This window comes from Carcharodon carcharias, chromosome 13 (genome assembly GCF_017639515.1).
Source record: "Carcharodon carcharias isolate sCarCar2 chromosome 13, sCarCar2.pri, whole genome shotgun sequence".
Taxonomy (NCBI): Eukaryota; Metazoa; Chordata; class Chondrichthyes; order Lamniformes; family Lamnidae; genus Carcharodon; species Carcharodon carcharias.
In genome coordinates, this window is record NC_054479.1 from 28,417,140 (window position 1) to 28,435,440 (window position 18,301).

At 41.4% G+C, this 18,301-nt stretch overlaps 1 protein-coding gene across 1 annotated transcript in view; it reads right to left on the reverse strand.

Annotated features, from left to right (window-relative positions):
- The window catches only part of LOC121285879 (GAS2-like protein 2A), a 65,271-nt gene that overhangs the window by 11,159 nt on the left and 35,811 nt on the right, over positions 1–18,301 (reverse strand). Inside the window, exons 2-4 of the mRNA XM_041202801.1 lie at positions 17,232–17,339; positions 12,053–12,149; positions 5,919–6,333 (exon numbers count right to left, since the gene is read on the reverse strand). Of these exons, the coding sequence (XP_041058735.1) occupies positions 5,919–6,333; positions 12,053–12,149; positions 17,232–17,339 (620 nt within the window). The remainder of the gene's footprint in view (positions 1–5,918; positions 6,334–12,052; positions 12,150–17,231; positions 17,340–18,301) is intronic.

Here is an 18,301-nt window from a genome sequence, read left to right on the forward strand (position 1 = left end):
TAAGGCCTGTTTTTAACTTCCATTAACACAATTTCACCAAGGCCAAACATGTAATAATAAAATTATAGATACGGACGAGTATAATAGCTCCCTTCTATGGTACATGTCATCATCTGAATCCTTTGATTAAATAACATTAGTCACTTCCTGCTACCTATAAATTTCTATATTGTACACCATATGCAGAATTAAAGAGAAATTGTATTGACTTTTGCAAGCCTATCCTTTAATCAGATATGACTGAAACCTGTTTAAACAGCTAATTAAAGAAGAAACTATACAGCAATATTCTGAAATCACAATTGACTTTTTCTAGACTGGTTAGAAAATTAAATCAATAATGAAATAAGAAATCCTTTGTCCAGGAGACTAGAAATGTTAACCTTTTCCTTGGTAAGGCTTCTGGTGGACCACCATTCCCTTTGCCACACACTCAAGTACAAGGCCCTAAGCCAGGAATTCCCTTTCTAAACCTCTCTGCCTCTTCCTCTCTTCCTTTAAGACCTACTCTCTATCCAAGCTTTATACACACATCCTAATATCCTCCATGTCATCCTAATGGCCCAGTGTCAATTTTCATCCAATTATGCTTCTGTGAAGTGCCTTAGGATATTTTCCTTTATTAAAAGGCACTATATAAATACGTATAGCTGTTGAACACAAAAATTGTCTTCCATTATTTGAGCCTTTTTCCACACAGCATCAGGTCAGAATGAATTGCTCCTGATAAGAATCTGCATAACATAGAGCAGCTATCTCAATGTCCATATCAGGAACATATTGGGACTTGTTAATTCCTGATACCTAACTTTTAGCAGATGCTTTCTTCAAATCAGATTTAATTGTACAATTAAATGAACTCACGCAAACCTACACGTACAAATACTTAACAAGTCAAAACTTGCTCTTCACTGAATCATTTCCAAATCTAAAGTCAGATCTCTCCAGGATATTTCCACATTCACTCTGCCTGGACTTGGAGAAATGCGTGGCCAGTTAACATATTAGGAATGATCATACCTCATTACAAGAGACCATGCCTTAAAACACATGAAATTGCTGCAGAATGCTGATGATATTTATACTCAATTTTCTCCTGTACCCCAAAACTGATTCATTAACCCTGAAAGTCAATCCCTTGCATACAATTTGGTTAGCAAACTACTCCCTTTAAAATTGACTTTTTAAATTAATTCCTGCTCATTAGTGTTGGAGAATGGAATAATTTGCATCTTGGATACAAAAGACATTTCCAATTCAGGTACACCATGGCAAGTAGAGCTCCTTCTCCACTGTCTCAACAATCTATCACATCCCAACCTTAGAGAAGCCCCTACTGCAGCAGAATGCCATTTTTCCATGCCTCGCATTTAGCACTGACTAAAATCGGCAACTGACTTCCATGGAAAGGGAAAAAGAAACAGTAGAGTGTAAAACAAGCTGCCGCTTTACTGTTGTCCAGATTGTACTAATGCCCAAGATAAATTTCACTCACTGTGTCAAATTAAAGAACAGTTCACTGCTGTCGGGCTGTGCCCATTAGAAATGTAGATCGAGACTGCACAAATTAATTTCACATTGGACCCAAGTGGCGGTGACTTTCATCCCAGTGTGCGGTAGGAAATGTTCAGTCCACTGTACCACATGCAGTCTTAAGACACTTTTCTTTTGATGAATGTTTGTAATAAAGTAATGTACTGATGGACCTGCTTTTAAATCAGCCAGAACAGATATAATTGGTTGATTAATAATTCATACTATTGACCTGAAATGAATTAGCAGAACATTGAATCAGAAGTGCGCTGACAGTGGAGAGGTCAGACCTTATTTCTATAGACTGAACATTTCACAATTTATATTACAGTGATCGGTAGCTTCTCTTATTCTGGGAAAATGATTTCATAGTCACATTAATTGCTCAAATTCAGGAGATGGAAAGTGTTTCAGTATATGTCATACTGCATCAATAAAACCAGGGAAATTAGTCAACCTCATTACCAAAACCTTCAGCCAGCTTGCTGCACATACATTCTAGAATTCTCTTTCAAAACACTTCAGCCTTGTTACACGCATCCTCATCTTCAAAGGCATCGTACTCCTACTTAAGTCACCTCATAACAGTTGCTCAGGTGTCATATTTAATGTTTGGGACATTTTGCTACATTTAAAGTCCTATATAAATGCAGATTGTTGTTATTTTAGAAGTAGAGATACTCCATTTGATGAAAAGCCCCCCAGTGAAGGAGTTTGAGTTGCTGAAATCTTGTACCTTCCATTATGAGCTACAATTTTTACTGGATCCAAGTGCAAAATTAAACTGGGTAAGTTCAAAAACTCAGAACTTTCCAAGTGGGGAATCCACCAAGGGGCATGACTAAGAACATGTCAGTTTGAAGCAGAGTCTGTACTGAGCAAGATATTGGCACTATGAGACTAAGAGGGCCACAAATGGCTTTAACAGCCTTGGAGTAGGAAAGAGAATCAGCATCCAGGTTTCTGCACCTAATCAAAAAAAAAATCCTGCTGGAAAATACATGTAGTAAAGATTAAAATCAGTGCTGATTGCACAGAAAGAGGCACTGATTGTTTAGGCTAATGGAGAACAAGTACTCAGGTCAAACAGCTGCTGACACCATACTCCAATATGAATACATCCCTTCAAACAGACAACTCCAACCAGACCCTATCTTGGATGTAGATTGAACAGCATCTCTACATTTTCTGAATGATACTGCGGGTCATTCTTTCATAAGAGCTGCCTTTGGTGTATCCTGGGTGGAGGCCCCAGAGGGTTCAGCTGCTCATCCTCTAGATGACTGGTGGGGAGGAATATATTGTTGTACAAAAAAGCAAATAGAATTAGTAATTGTTAAAGTAGTTAATAGTTTAAAGAATTCTAATAAACTGATTTGAAGAAGAGGTCAAACTACAAACCTACTGCGGTTAATGAGTTAATGTTACTTGTTAATAAATCTTTGGTATCGTTCTTTATTAGTTATTAGTTAACACTTTCATGAACACAATTATCATGTTTAAGCCTTTAAAAACAATGGGGTGTATGCTTTTATCACAGATTGACAGATTTGTTGCAATTTTTTGAATCTTGTACACTGATTAAATTATATCATGGCCTATGTCTGGTATATAGGCAGCTGAGTTCAAGTCATTGACTTGTTGACAATTTACACCTACTAAGATTGAAAAGAGAAAATGGTTGCAAATAGAAAGGCAATAATGAGAGTCCCAGATGAGGCAGTGATGGAATTGGTCCTCAGTTTCAGACTCAAGTAGCATCATTATTACCTATTCTTGGGAACCTACTAGGACCAGGTGGAATACTAATTTTGCACACTCCTACTCTCCTTTGAAGTCAATATTGAGTGACGTGTAAAATTGGCCTTCTAGCCGATTCAGAACATGGACACAGGTTAGTTTAAAATTACCACCATCTAGATCCGAACCCAAGATGTACTTGCCATGTCAAAAAGCACGATTCACGCTGCTGCTTTACAAGAGCTACAGCAGGCTTCATTAGTGCTATAACGCTGGCTACTTCCATATCAGCTTGCTGTCTCTTTTTAAAATTGAGAAGCCTAGATGAAGGGCTAAGGCCCATAAACCAGGGTAACACCAAGGTTGAAGAGGGATAATAAAATAATCAGGGACTAACTTTTTCTTGCAAGCCAAACATAATGACACTGTTGGAAAATAATAATACTCCTTTTCCAGTAACTTACTTGCCAATTCCAGAGTGATTAATTAACTTTAATTGACTCAGACAATCAGAGTAAGGCATTTTTAAAGGCATTGGACAGCATGGTGCTTGTATGAAAAGGTTGCTGCTGACTGGAGAAATAAAAGTTACTTTGCAACAATGGTAAAGTGGAGTAGTTGTTGTTTTCTGGCCCTTTAACAGGAAATTAGCAGAAGACTGAGCCTTTAAGCCTTGCAGGCTTTTGCCTGATCTAATTCCATTAGCTTGTTCCAGATTGCAAGTGGAGATATTTTTGACAAACTTAATGACCTTTAGACATCAAGGCTAATGCACAAAGCCATCTGATAACTATCAAGTGACAAATCTGTTTCATTGATCACGTGGACATGTAGATATAAGCACGTCTTATTACTGTCTTAACCCCAAAAGGAAAGAGTTCACCTCATATACTTTTTGTATATCTTATACATTTTGTTTTAGAAAAATGAAGAACAATTAAACCCCATCAGCAATAATATCAATATCTCTCCTTGATGACTTAACAGGAGAATATGGGGCTTAACTGGTGCAAAAGGGCTTTGTAATTAGTCCCAGTAGGTTAAGGAAGCCAAACAGGCTATAGCATTCTTGATTATTATCTACTAACCCCTGTTAAAATATATATATCTCTGCACATTTAAAAATGTGGCCATTACGAATCACAGTGAATTTGAGAGTTGTTAGACTGTCTTGCTCATACACAAAACAGCCGCACGGTTGAGGTACCGGGATACTGTGCAATCATTCTCAGTACAGTGAGCAGCTTCAAGAGAGGATGGGAGGATTTTGGGTGGTGAATTACCTTGAAAGGAATAAATCAGGCCAACTAAGATTGGCAACTTTCATCCTCTTAAACAAAGGTTGAGTAAGATCATCAGCCATTGGATCACTCTGAATGACAATGTTACAAAGTTACTGGTCTTTCATTTCAGTTAGAATCCAGCTTTACTCAGATGACCAATATATTAAGTAAAGCCCATATTCTGATTCTGTAACTGCTCAACTCCCATGCCACTTAATATCTTTTATTTTGGCATATCTCCAATATTCAGTGTCTCACTTAACCAGATAAAATACTTCATCTTCTGCTCATCAAAAAAGCCACGGATTGCAATCCATAAATGGTTCATTAGGACATGTACATTAGCACTTTTGTTCCCTGATCACCAAAATCTGCGCTGAAAGTTCTGGTACTGATAGGATTGAAGGTGATGGGAAAAATATTCAGTCTGTAGAGTTCCTTCAGTCATGAAGAACCCTGCTAAGAAGACCACAAAGGAGTGTCTGTCTAAAAAAACACATTGCATTTATGGCAGCTTGGAAGAGTCTCTCAAACAGCAAATCTGAGGCCTAGTTGGTAGCCCTGTAAATCTATAAAAATTGCATTCGGCACAGCTACGAGGTCAGTTGCTCTTAATGCCATTTGAGGAACTTCAGAATATAGTGTCAAATGTCATTTACATAGGTCTAATTGCCCTCATGTGATCACCACTGCCAAACTAAACGTTACTGCAGTGTGACGAAATACATCAAAACACATCACAGCAAAACAGTTCTTGGCATCAGATTTGGTTTCACCATCTGAAGCAATACAGCCGTCAATCTGACCAGACCTTTAAATGCAACCATGCTTACCTCTGAATCATCCCAAGGGTTATAAAGGCTAACAATTTGCATTATATAACACCTCTAATGTAGTGAAACATCCCAAGGAACTTCATAAGAGCATCATCAAGCAAAATTTGACACTGAGCCATATTTGAAAATATCAGGACAAGTGACCAAAAGCTTAGTTGAAGAGATAGGCCTTAATGAGCAACTTAAACAAGAAGAGGTTGATAGAGAGGTTTAGGCAAGAAATTGCAGAGCTTAGCTGTTTGGCTGCTGAAGGCATTGTCAACAATGGTGGAACCATTAAAATCAGGGAAGCACAAGAGGCCAGAGTTGGAGAAACTTAAAGATCTCAGAGGATTGACTGGCTGGAAAGAGTTAGAGATAAAAGGATGAAGCCATGGAGAGATTTGAAAATAAGGACACAAATTTTAAAATTGAGGCATAGCTAAACCAGGAGCCAGTGTAGGTCACTATATTAAATAGTTATGTAGGCTTCAAATGAATACATTTTATAAAAATCAGAGCTATACAATGAAGTGTCAATAGTTACCTCCCAGGGCTTGAACGTCTTGGTTCTGACCGATCACGTGATTGAGACAAGGAAGGCCTTCCTGCATGAACTCCTGCTGCAAATCCACTTGGTGATTGTGTGGAGCGTTTGCTCATCTCAATTTTACAACCTGGGTTGATAGGTACACCCTGGTGCCTTGCCATTGTGTTTTTGCTACCTGTGTTAGTTGGGCTGAAGGGTCGATCATGTCGTGTTGCTGATGACCCATTTTGTTTTATAGGTACCAACTCTGTTGCAGATGGTGACCTTCTGTCCATTTGAACGGTATTTTCCAGCACCTTCAGAGTCCTTGAGCCTTCAGAAAAGTGACCCGGTCCAGGACTTGGAGTTCTAGAAGCACGTGGACTGGTGCTCATGGTTGGATTTATAAATCTTGTTGGCGTCACGCGATGCACTGTCAAAATTAAGAGTATGTGTCTGAATTATGCAATTACATACATTGTACAAAATTGGAGGGTGGAAGGTGGGAGACCTCAGGTATGTGTTGGAACAGTCAATATAAAAGTAACAAAGGTATGAAACATGCAGCTTGCAGGACAGAAATGTGGTTCAACTGGTCCAAGCTGATGTTTACACTTGACATCAGCCATCTTCCATCCTTGTGGTTCCAGGACAAAGTATAGGGGACATCAAAAGTGAGATTCCTGCTCAACTTTTCCTTCCACAACTCAGGACTGGAGTGGTTAGTTGTGGTGCTCTTACTGCTTCTTCAGCAAGGTCAGCAAATTCAGCACAGACAAGGGTGTGAACCCGGGACCTTTGTTGTCTTTATGGCTCAGAGAAGACGACTTTGGGGCTGAAATTAAACTTCAGCAAGGGTGCAAAACAGGCATTACCCATTTTGATGGACTTCAATTGGGAGGAGGATTGGGCCATTTATATAAAAAATAGACAAATCAACCCACTATCACTTGTTGTGTATCACCACTGAAGTTAAATTTCACCCCTTTGTCTCAGTCACATGATGGCACTGACTGTATGTGTTGTATAGAACAGCAGAGGCTAGATCATGTTTCAAGGGCACAACTTAACATTGATATGATAGGTGGTTATATAGGCTCCCGTTCCGGAGCTCCCTGCAGTCTGTGCGTTATCCTCCACGGAAGAGGATACACAGCTTTGCATTTTTAAAACGTTTAAGAATTGTGACAATCTGATAAAATGCTCTATTAGAGGCGGCAAGCAGCACACTGATAAACCAGAGCCTGTGCAATACCAAAAATGAATACTGCACTCCAAATAAAGGATTTTCTAATTATTCTTCTATCATGTGCACCTCCCAATGGTCAGCACAAAGCAGCAGAGGGGTGGCAGTTACTTACAGCTGAGAACTGGCGAGGGAAGCAACTGCTCCTTCAGTGTTAATACAGAGGATGGAAACCACCCCACTCTGAACAAATTCTTTTTGTCTCAATTGAGTTGGGCATAGCTCAGCTTAGTGTCAGACACCAGCTACCAGGTCACAACTCATAGGATAAGTTAGTGTAAGCTGCCAAGACTGCAACTCTTTCATTCACATTTGTAGTTTAATGCAACCATGCCCACCTGCGAGAATTTAATAACAACTAGCTTTTTCGGAAATGTCAGCTCCCCACTGGCGGATTTAGGGTACAACATGGAACAAACAGTACACACTTGACTCATGCCAAACGGGTGATCCCAGTGCACGAGAATATATCCACTGATGACAGATGAGAGGAGAGCAGCTCTGAACAGTCAGGAGTAAGACACAGGAAGCGATGAGCATTGCCCAATTCTTGGTGAACCCATTCTATCCTTTCCATCCCCTCCCACATAGGCAAATGTCATCTGGTCCAGTAACCAGCTGATATTAGATTTGGCATACTCCACTCACTGCCACTTTGAATTTCCATGTTTAAAAATGAGTGTTAAAAAGTGTCACTGTGCAGGGCAGAGTGACCACAACAGCAACTAGTAAAGTCTTCCACAGTGGGCCGAACATTGGGATCTAGGTGGCTGGATACTTAGGAGAGGTAGAGCACTAATGGTTTTGTGAAAGGGTGTTTAACTAATTGTTTAGAGATCTTTAAGGAAGTAACAAGCAAAGTAGATAAAGGGGAATCTGGTGATGTGGTATACTTGGATTTCCAAAAAGCATTTAATAAGGTGCCACATCCAAAGGTTACTACACCAGATAAAACAGCACAAAGTGTTGGAGGGAATATTAGCATGGATAAAGGATCAATTAGCTAACAGGAAGAAAGTAGGGATAAATGGGTATTTTCAGGTTGGCAAGGGCAACTAGGGATGGGCAATAAGTGCTGACCCAGCCAGTGAAGCCCACATCCCATGAATGAATTAAAAAGAACTGTAGCTAGTAGAGTCCCACAGGGATCAGTGCTGGGGCCTCAACTGGTTACAATCTACATCAATGACTTGGATGTAGGAACTGAATGTATGGTAGCTAAATTTGCCAATGACATCAGTAAATTGTCAATAGAAGGTAGATTGTCTGCAAAGGGATATAGATAGGTTGAGTGAGTGGGCAAAAATTTGCCAGATGGAGCATAATGTGGGAAAATATGAACTTGTCCACTTTGGCAGGAAGAATAGAAAAGCAGCATATTATTGAAACAGGGAGGGAATGCAGAACATGGAGGTACAGAGGGATGTATGTGACTTGGTACATGAATCACAAAGTATGCAGGTACATCAAGCGATTAGGAAGGCAATTGGAATTTAAAAGTAGGGAAGTCTTGTTATAGCTGTACAGGGTCTTGGTGAGACCCTATTCGGAGTACAATTTTGGTTTCCTTATTTGAAAAAGGACAACATTGTGTAAAAGCAGTTCAGTGAAGGTTCACTCAGCTCATTCCTGGGACGAAGGGCTTATCTTCCGAAGGATGGTTAAACAGGATGGGCCGATACCCATTGGAGTTTAGAAGAATGCAAGGTGATTTTACTGAAACATAAAAAGTCCTGAATGGACTTGATAGGGTGGTTACTGGGAGGATGTTTCCTCTTGTGAAGGAAACTAGAACCAGGAGAGTGTGTCACCCTTGGAGATGAGGAGAAATTTCTTCGCTCAGAGGGTTGTCAGTCTGTGGAATTCTCTTCCTCAGAAAGCAGTGGAGGCTGGGTCATTGAAGGCTGATTTGGATAGATTTCTGATAGACAAGGGAGCCAAGGGGATTATGGGGGTAGGGGATGGGCAGTGAAATTGAGACCACAACCATATCAATGATGGTCCTAACAAATGGGGAAGCAGGCTTGAAGGGCCAAATGGCCTCATCCTGCTCCCAAGTCCTATGTTGCTATGTAATCCTGATCTTCAGAACTTCTAGAAGCTAGATAAACACAGAAGAAAAAAAAAAATAGAAGATTTTGTTAATTAGATTAGATGAAGAGGAATGGAAGGAGGCTCGTGTGGAGCATAAACAATGGCAGGGACCCAGTAGGGCCAATGGTTTGCTTCTGTGCTGTATATTCAAGTCAGGGGTGGTCAAACCACAGCTCATGAGCCGCATGCAGCTCTTTTACAGATAAAGTGCAGTTGTTAAGATGGAGAGTGTAATCTGGATCATTCTGAAGAATCAGGCAGGCCCTGGCTTGGCACATGGAACTGCCGCACCCACCAGCCCAACCCTAACTTGACTGGTCCAGCCCAATTTCTGGGATTTGGCCACACCCCCAGTAGCTGGTGCTCCAACGTGCAGCCTACAGAGCGCCTTCCTGTGCTGGGTTGTCTGCCTAGTGCCACCTTGGCTACCGGAGGCAATGCCACTGGACTGGATACAACTGGGGCCGGAAGGGGACCGAGAGCAGGGCAGGGAGGGGGAGAAAGAAGTCAAGACTCTAGCTCTCGCATAGCTGGGCAAGGTGGGACAATCCAGATGTGGGGAGACGGAGGGTGGAGGAGGAGGACGGGAGCAGTGAAGAGAGGGAGTGGGGATGAGTGAGTCAGTAGGGGCTAAGTGGGGAGGGAGGCCACATAAGTTTATGCAATAGTAATAAAAATGTGCGTGTAAAAGGTTGTCCATGTCTTGTGGCTCTCAAGTGTCTGGAGATTATCATATGTGGCTCCAAGGTTCAGAAAGTTTGGCTAACCCGGTTTTATGCACTCAATATTTGTTGTCCATAATTTACCCTCTCGTCTGTATACCTGGGCTGGGGTTGTGGGGTGGGGGCAATGGTTGAGGAAAACAAAACAGCAAATTAGGAACAAGAGAGAAAAAAAAAGTCATTCAAAAGTAAAAGCAAATTAACCCAAATAATCCAACAGGCAAAAGGTATTATCTTGTATAATGATGAACAGAGAGACCAGGGTAATCCCTGGTTCGATTCTTTCAGTGCTGGGTTAGATCTAAGCTCCTGCAGCAATCAGCAACCCCAGGCCAAGAAGGTGGTTAGGGGGAAAAACAACTCAGGTCCTCATCCCTAATCACTAGCCGACCCTTGTTAAGGACAGCAGGAGGTTTGGTTACAATACTCTCCTGAACTGGACAGATCACTGGCATTTGCCATCGAGGTTCAACACGAGAGATGGCTATATAACCAAGCCAGTGGTGAACTGCTGAGAGCCATGGATTAAAACCAACACTTTCAGGAGAGGAGGGTGAAGCATTGGAAAATTCCACTGAATAAAAATGAACAATGTTTTCACAATTACGCCACCACTTGAATCGAAATCTCTTCAAAAGCTTTTTATTTCTTTCACAAGAGAATATCAGTAAGCCTTTGTTTCCAAAAGTGCAGAGTTGATCATGTTATGAAGCTGGGGCAGTTCGACTGATTCTGCCTCCAAGAATTCCAAAACAAGCAGCCCAGGTTGCATGCCCAGGCCAGCAAAAGCTTGATGACAGGAAATCGTTCATCAAGCTTGATGAGCAATTTGAGTGCTTTTGGACAGGGTTATACAACCTCAGTTCTCAATCTTAATTTTACCTGACGCCCACAACACTGCCTGCAGCAGTCACTGAATGACTATCAGGAGCAGGAAATTTTGCTGATTTTTCTCTTTTTAATTAAGGGACTTTGGGACAAATTCCTATGGCCCAGTATAGATTTGTCTAACTCTTCACAGGTTCAAACTCAGGGCCACCTGGCCTTTGTAGCTGGGGGAGCCTGGGGGAAGTCACTGGGGGAGCCTCTCCGGATGTATTTGAAAAATCAGTTGAAACAAAAACAGTGGCTGAATTCTGTATTTGAGATCAGTTCACCTGGCTGGGTCTCCTCTCTACTCCACAGTCTTCTTTCTAATCTCATAGAAGTCTCCAAGGTTACAAAGTGGTCATTTACTATCCTTTAGGCTTGAAAAAACTTGGTTCTTTTAGTGTTATCCATTTAAACCTTTTATCTATACAAATGTAAAGATGCAAGATTGTGTAATGGCTGGAGGGTTGGCAATTGGTCCAGCTAGGGTAGATATAGAGAAGACATTTCCACTTGCAGATGAGAACTAGAGACCATAGTGATAAAGATACCCACTAACAAATCCAATAGGCAATTCAGTAGAAATCTCTAGCCAGAGAGTGGTGAATGTGTAACTTGCTACCTCAAGGAGTAGTTGAGACAATTAGAATAGATGTATTCAAGAGGAAGCTAGATAAGCAGAGGGAGATAAGGGTAGAAGGATTTTGGTGTTCTCTTGAAGAGTCATACGGACTCGAAACTTAACTGTGTTCCTCTCCGCAGATGCTGTCAGACCTGCTGAGTTTTTCCAGGTATTTTTGGTTTTATTTTGATGGGGTTGGATGAAGGGATTGAGGGGAGGCTTGTGTGGAGTATAAACAATAGCATGGACCTACCTGATTGAAAGGCCAGTCTCTGTTGTAAATACTCTAATTCTGGAAATAGAGGAACAACTGGATGTTTTCTTCAACACTTAAAATATCAATGATCTATAATATTAGACCCTTAGAAAAACATCAGTGGATCTCAACTGTTATCAGCTATCTTGATTTCTACATTAACAACTTGTGTTTACATAGTACCTTGAACATCATAAAGCATGAAAGAATTAACAATTCAAAGTGATAGTGAATGAAAGGCTGGCAAAACATCAGGTTACTAACAGGAACTAACTCAGAGGTTTGAAAAAGAAAAATTGGGAGATGAGAGGAAGTGGAATCTCCCTTACTGCGCACACTTACACGCTGAAGCACATCTACAAGGGTCGTGCTTGTTCAGATAATGTTCAAGTGTATCCCATCCTCCTCCAACACGCACCATCACATGATTTCTCAGAACCTGAAGAAATAAAAGAACATTATTTGTTTATCTCTGATCCAGCGATGGTAAGTGAACAGTTTTGAAATATTCAGTTAAGCAGCACTTTTGCTTTTTTTTTAAAGTCCTGAGATTTCATGGTCCAGATTCAGGGATTGTAAAACATTGTCCATCGTCTAGAGAAGGGTCACATGCACCTCGTTAAGCTGACAGGTTAGACAGCTGACAGAGGGTAGATAGTTATTTCATTCATTTACTATCCTTTAGGCTTGAAAAAACTTGGTTCTTTTAGTGTTATCCATTTAAACCTTTCATCTATACAAATATAAAGATGCAAGATTGTGTAATGGCTGGAGTGTTGGCAATTGGTCCAGCTATCAAGCAGTCTCATGTGCTTACCATGAACCAATTACTCTAGAAAACCCAACTCCAGAAACACAGGCAAGGTAATCATTTTGTTCATTACTCCGGCTTCCTGCGTCCATGCACTCCACAGCCTGCTTAAGTCCCACTTCTTCCTCAGACTGCTTACACTCTCAACATTTAAGCAGTATGTGGATGTACACTTGTGATGCCATGGCATACAAAGCTATGGGCTGGAAAATGGGATTAGAATAGTTCGGTACTTGTTTGACTGGTGCAGACTTGATGGGCTGAAGGGCCTTTTTCTGTGCTGTAGACCTCTATGACTCTAAGGTATAACATCCCTTTCCTATGACTTAAGTTCAGATTGTCTTCAGCCCTTGATGTCCATTTCTAGGCTCATTCCATTCCTCAGCTCACCAGTAATGACCAAAGGTACATTATTTGTTGTTGAATACTGCTGGTTTTGCAATTTGCACCAGGTAATGGGTTGAAATCCTGAAACTCATTTCATGCATGACTTCTACAGGGAGTAAATCTGGAATGGGTTTCAACTCACGTGAGCGCTGAAAGGCAAATATGGCAATTCATTCTCTCACCCTGTTCCTCATCTAATTCAACTGCTCCTGATTCCACCCAAAACTGTGATTCACTGTGCTACCCTGTTACTCATCTATCATTTCCCCTGCCCATACCCCACCCAAGTTCCACAAATTTCAGTAATTTGATTCACTTCTGTTTATTTTTCAGTCACACTATGTGATTTAGTGATAATGCTGCATCTTATCTACAGCACACATGTATCTGCAGTGAAATTAAAGCATCAGGAAGATAAAATGCCATACCTAATGCACCTGCTGAATATTAATAAAATCTTGGAAGTAATGGATAGAGAACTGAATAAATATTTCAAATTGGAAGAATGTAATAGGTTAAGGGGAAAAAGTGGCATTTGGGTGCCCAGCATCAGTTGAAGAGATGGCACCACAGGTATAGGCATGATGGTGTTACGATCCTGTAAGGGGCCATCAATGTTTAAAAGAAATCCAAAGGTCCTGTAATTAGCTGACAGAACCTACACAAGATTTCATGTATTTTATTAAAAATTAAACCAAGCTAACATTATTGTTTATAATTATTTATACCATCTACTCAGTTCTACTTTTTACTTCTCCCCAAGAGTTCCCTTATACATTACACAAAGCTTGAAGGTTCATTCACTTTTCCTGGGTCCAACCCAAACGTATACCACAGCCACCCAGAAATCACTCATTTCTCCTCAGTGTTCCAGCTACTCTTGGAGGTATGAACTTTCATGACATCCCTTCCTTTAGCTTTAAGCTAAGTGATCCTCCAAATTCTCTTCAAAACCTTCATGACTGTGGACTTCTCAGCTTGCACTTCAGCTTCATTGCATTCTTCCTTAGGGCCTCACTGATCCCTGATGGCCCTCTATTCTCCCACAGCTTTTGTACAGTTGCTAGCCCCACAGCTCATTCCCAGCTCCTGGTAGATGCTTTGTGTGTCTGTTCCCAGCTGACAACATGGCATGCTTTGTGATGGTCTCAAACTGAAACATAGGCCTGAATTTCTCAGCTTGGCGGGAGGGGACAGTCAATAAGTCGACCGCCACCCACGATTAGCTCCATGCCGCCATTTTACATGGGTGGGCCAATTAAGGCCCACCCAGCGCTCTTTCGTGCATGCGCGCCAAACAGCGCTTCAATCTCCGAGGCATGGAGCTGCCTCAGGGAGATTGAAGTGCTTATGAAATAAATAAATTGAAAATTTAATTAAACACGTCCCCTCGTGTGACTGTGTGTCACGTGAGATGGGACATCTTTTTATATTACAGACATTTTTTAAAAATTGAATTCACGAAAGTTTTCGGAAACCTCATCCTGCCCGTAGATGAGGTTTCCTAAAAACTGTGAAGGACACTTGGCCTTTTCATCTGCCCGCCAACCTTCAGGTTGGACGGGCAGTGTAAACAATGACCTCAATCGCTTCCCTAATGGACTTAATAGGCTGTTTAAGTATCTGTGGGCATGCAGCCGACTCTGCGACTCTGGCATATGCCGGACAAATGAAACATCATGAGACAGCGCGATGACGTCGGGGGGTGGGGGGGGGGGGGGACCATAAGACATAGGAGCAGAAATTAGGCCATTCGGCCCATCGAGTCTGCTCTTCCATTCAATCATGGCTGATAAGCTTCTCAACCCCATTCTCCCGCCTTCTCCCCATACCAATCAAGAACCTATCTATCTCGGTCTTAAATACACTCAATGACCTGGCCTCCACAGCCTTCTGTGGCAATGAATTCCATAGATTCACCACTCTCTGGCTAAAGAGGTTTCTCCTCATCTCTGTTCGAAAAGGTCTTCCCTTTACTCTGAGGCTGTGCCCTCGGGTCCTAGTCTCTCCTACTAATGGAAACATCTTCCCCACGTCCATTCATCCAGGCCTCAGCAGCACATCCCGGCTTTTATATTCTAGTCGTCTCAAAATAAATGCCAACATTGCATTAGCCTTCCTAACTACTGACTCAACCTGCAAGTTAACCTTAAGAGAATCCTGGACTAGGACTCCCAAGTCGCTTTGCACTCCAGATTTCTGAATTCTCTCCCCATTTAGAAAATAGTCTATGCCTCTATTCTTCCTACCAAAGTGCATGACCTCACACTTCCCCATGTTGTATTCCATCTGCCACTTCTTTGCCCATTCTCCAAACCTATCCAAATCCTTCTGCAGCCTCCCCGCCTCCTCAATACTACCTATCCCTCCACCTATCTTTGTATCATCTGCAAACTTAGCCAGAATGCCCTCAGTTCGTTCATCTAGATCATTAACGTATAAAGTGAAAAGTTGTGGTTCCAACACTGACCCCTGCGGAACTCCACTAGTCACCGGCCGCCATCCTGAGAAGGACCCCCTTAACCCCACTCTCTGCCTCCTGCCAGACAGCCAATTTTCTATCCATGCTAGGACACGCTGGCCTTATTGCGTGTCATTTTATGTGCCAGTGTGTTGCGCGCGCATGCACACATGCACGCACACACCACCCCCCACCCCCCCACACACACACACGCGCACACGCCCCCCCCCCCCCCCACACACACACACACACACACACACACCCCCCCCACCACCACCACCCCCCACCCACACCACCACCACCAAAACCACCACCAAGCTGACTGAAAAATTCAGGCCATAAACAAAGTATTTTACCTTAAACACTGTTCCTTCATTCTGTAACTTATGAGTAATTTATATTTCTAATTGATGTAATCACTCCCTCTCCAGACTCCCTGGTTCCACTAAGAGGTCCAGAGATGGGTTACCCATTATTTAAGTTTTTTTTCACCATCAACTTTAACATTATAAGAGTAACCTGTGTTTATTAATCCTGGGCTTGTTTGGTTTGCCTTTACATTAGAGTTATTTATCAGCTTGTTAATTAGATGCACACCCCACCCCCCCCCCCCACTATTTATCTACAGTTGGAACTTTAATTTCTAAAACTAAAAGTTATATTCATAATTCATGAATTATGAACTAGATATTTGCATCAATGGGCTGAATGGCCATCTGATGTGATGTAATTTCTACCACTCTTGACTTTACAAAATGTTGGGTGATCGCAGTTGACAGCACAGATGGAGACCTTTTGGTCCATCGTGCCTGTATCAGCTCTTTGAAAGAGTCATCCAAGTACCCCAACTCCCTTCTTTCCCCATAGCCCTTAAAATTTATTCCACCAAGTATTTATTTATCCAATTCACTTCTGAAAGTTACTATTGAATCTGCTTCCACCACCCTTTCAGGCAGTGCATTGCTGGTCATTTAAAAAGTACCAAAACTGTATGGAAATTTTGCTGTATTGCAGCCCACAAAAAAAAAAATTTTGATTTCCTATTGTAGAACACAAAACTATTTGTATTTTATAAATTTCAAACGTGTGAAATCTTTGGAAATAACTTCTGCTGGGACATTCAGTGAGTGGCTGTTACAGGTCTGCAGCTCTGTATTAAGATGGCCAGTCACATTGCTATTAGGTGAGGTGAAAGAAAAACCCCCAGCGCCAAGGGGAGAGTCACAACTAAAATGCCTGAGCTTACAATTATAGGGGAAACCTTTGTTGGGAAATAGAGACTCCCCCACAAACAAACATTCTAAAAATGATTGTCTTTGTGCTTGCTGGGTGTTGAGCTGCAATTCTGACGGAAGATTGAGAGCCAACCTTTGACTGCCCTTTTGCTACAAAACAAGCAAGGACAAAGTCCATTGATACAAATCTTCAAATGTTTTTTCATGTGTTGAAGTCTGCTTCTTATTTTTCAGTAGCTTAGTATTTGTACAATGTTTTGTGTTGAGTGCACAAATTCTCCCTTCCTTCCAACCCCAACTACATGCCACTTGTACACAATTCCTAACAACATCCACCTCTTCGGTGAATAATGTTATGTAACTACCCATACTAGGGAGTAAGATTCAAATATCTTGACAATCCTTGCTGGATGAGCCATGTATAAATTGAGATTTAATGGACCAAATGTTGCAGGCAAGGAAGGAAAGAGCCAGAACCTGTTGTTTAGCTCTACTATCTGCCATCCCATGTTACTGGTACAAGCTTGGTGTAGTATTGTTATACAGCTCCCTCACATTGTGTACTTGTGGCTGTTTATTACAACTTTTAAATACAAAATTAAAATGGTTATTGCACAAGGCTCTTACTCTGATGAAGATCAATGTGCTGGTCTCACCGACTTTATATTTACCCTCTGATACTTTTGTCATAGGGAACTGAGATGGACAGGAACAGTGGCCAAGGATCTCACGAACCTGAGAGAGAGGGGGAGAGAAAACAGGTAATCAAATTAATAAATGCAGTATACCTATTTGCACTGAGTGCCTCTAATCTTCATGCTGCTCTCCCTGTATTATAAAAACCAACATTGCCAAGATTTCCTAATTTTCTTTTTAATACTAATAAGAATTTACTCAATGGGCTCTCTCTTATGTCATGACAACATTATCTACATTCTCTGGAACAAGCGCTGATCTTTTGGACTAAGCATGATGCACTGCTGAGAAGGTACAGAACAAGTAATGAGAGCAATCTTGCACACCGTTCTTATGTAAAGAAGAAAGCCTGGAGAGTACTATGCAGTGTTTTTTTTCTTCAACATGGTACGAAGGATCCCTTTTAGCTTTTATCTAATTATTTCCCTTCTTGCTAAGTTAAGATTTGCACATTGCAAAGTGGAAAAGAATTGATAAATGCAAGTGAGATTTCCCAGCCAAGTAAGTCCCTAGTCTTTGTGGTGCTGTGCAGGGTGGCTAAAAACGTAGAGTGAAATGAGGAATGGTTCCTGCACTGGACAGCTCTTGTGCAGTTCATGGCAGCCTGCTAAGAGCCTTGTGGGCACAGGCTAAAAAATAAGCTGCTCAATTATTCTTTTAGCACAGATGATCCGGGGAACAGGTGGCTGTACCGGGATGTGGGGAATTGTGGTGAAGGCTGTGTAGAAACTAGGCTGGGGAGAGACAGCATCATAATCTCTTAAAAAGGAAAAACTTCAAGCTTATGCAATATGGACTGTATTTCTACTGATGACCAATCCTGCTCTTTCAAATACAAATGAGTGAAAAATCCATTACCATTTTGAACATTAGCAAAAGGACATCATACTTAATTTCTTCAAAAACACCCATCGAATCCTTGCCATGCCTTGCTCCCAGTTGAAAGGATTAGGACATTATCAAAAAAAAAGTAACTTTCTGCAGCTTTTGGCTTCAACACC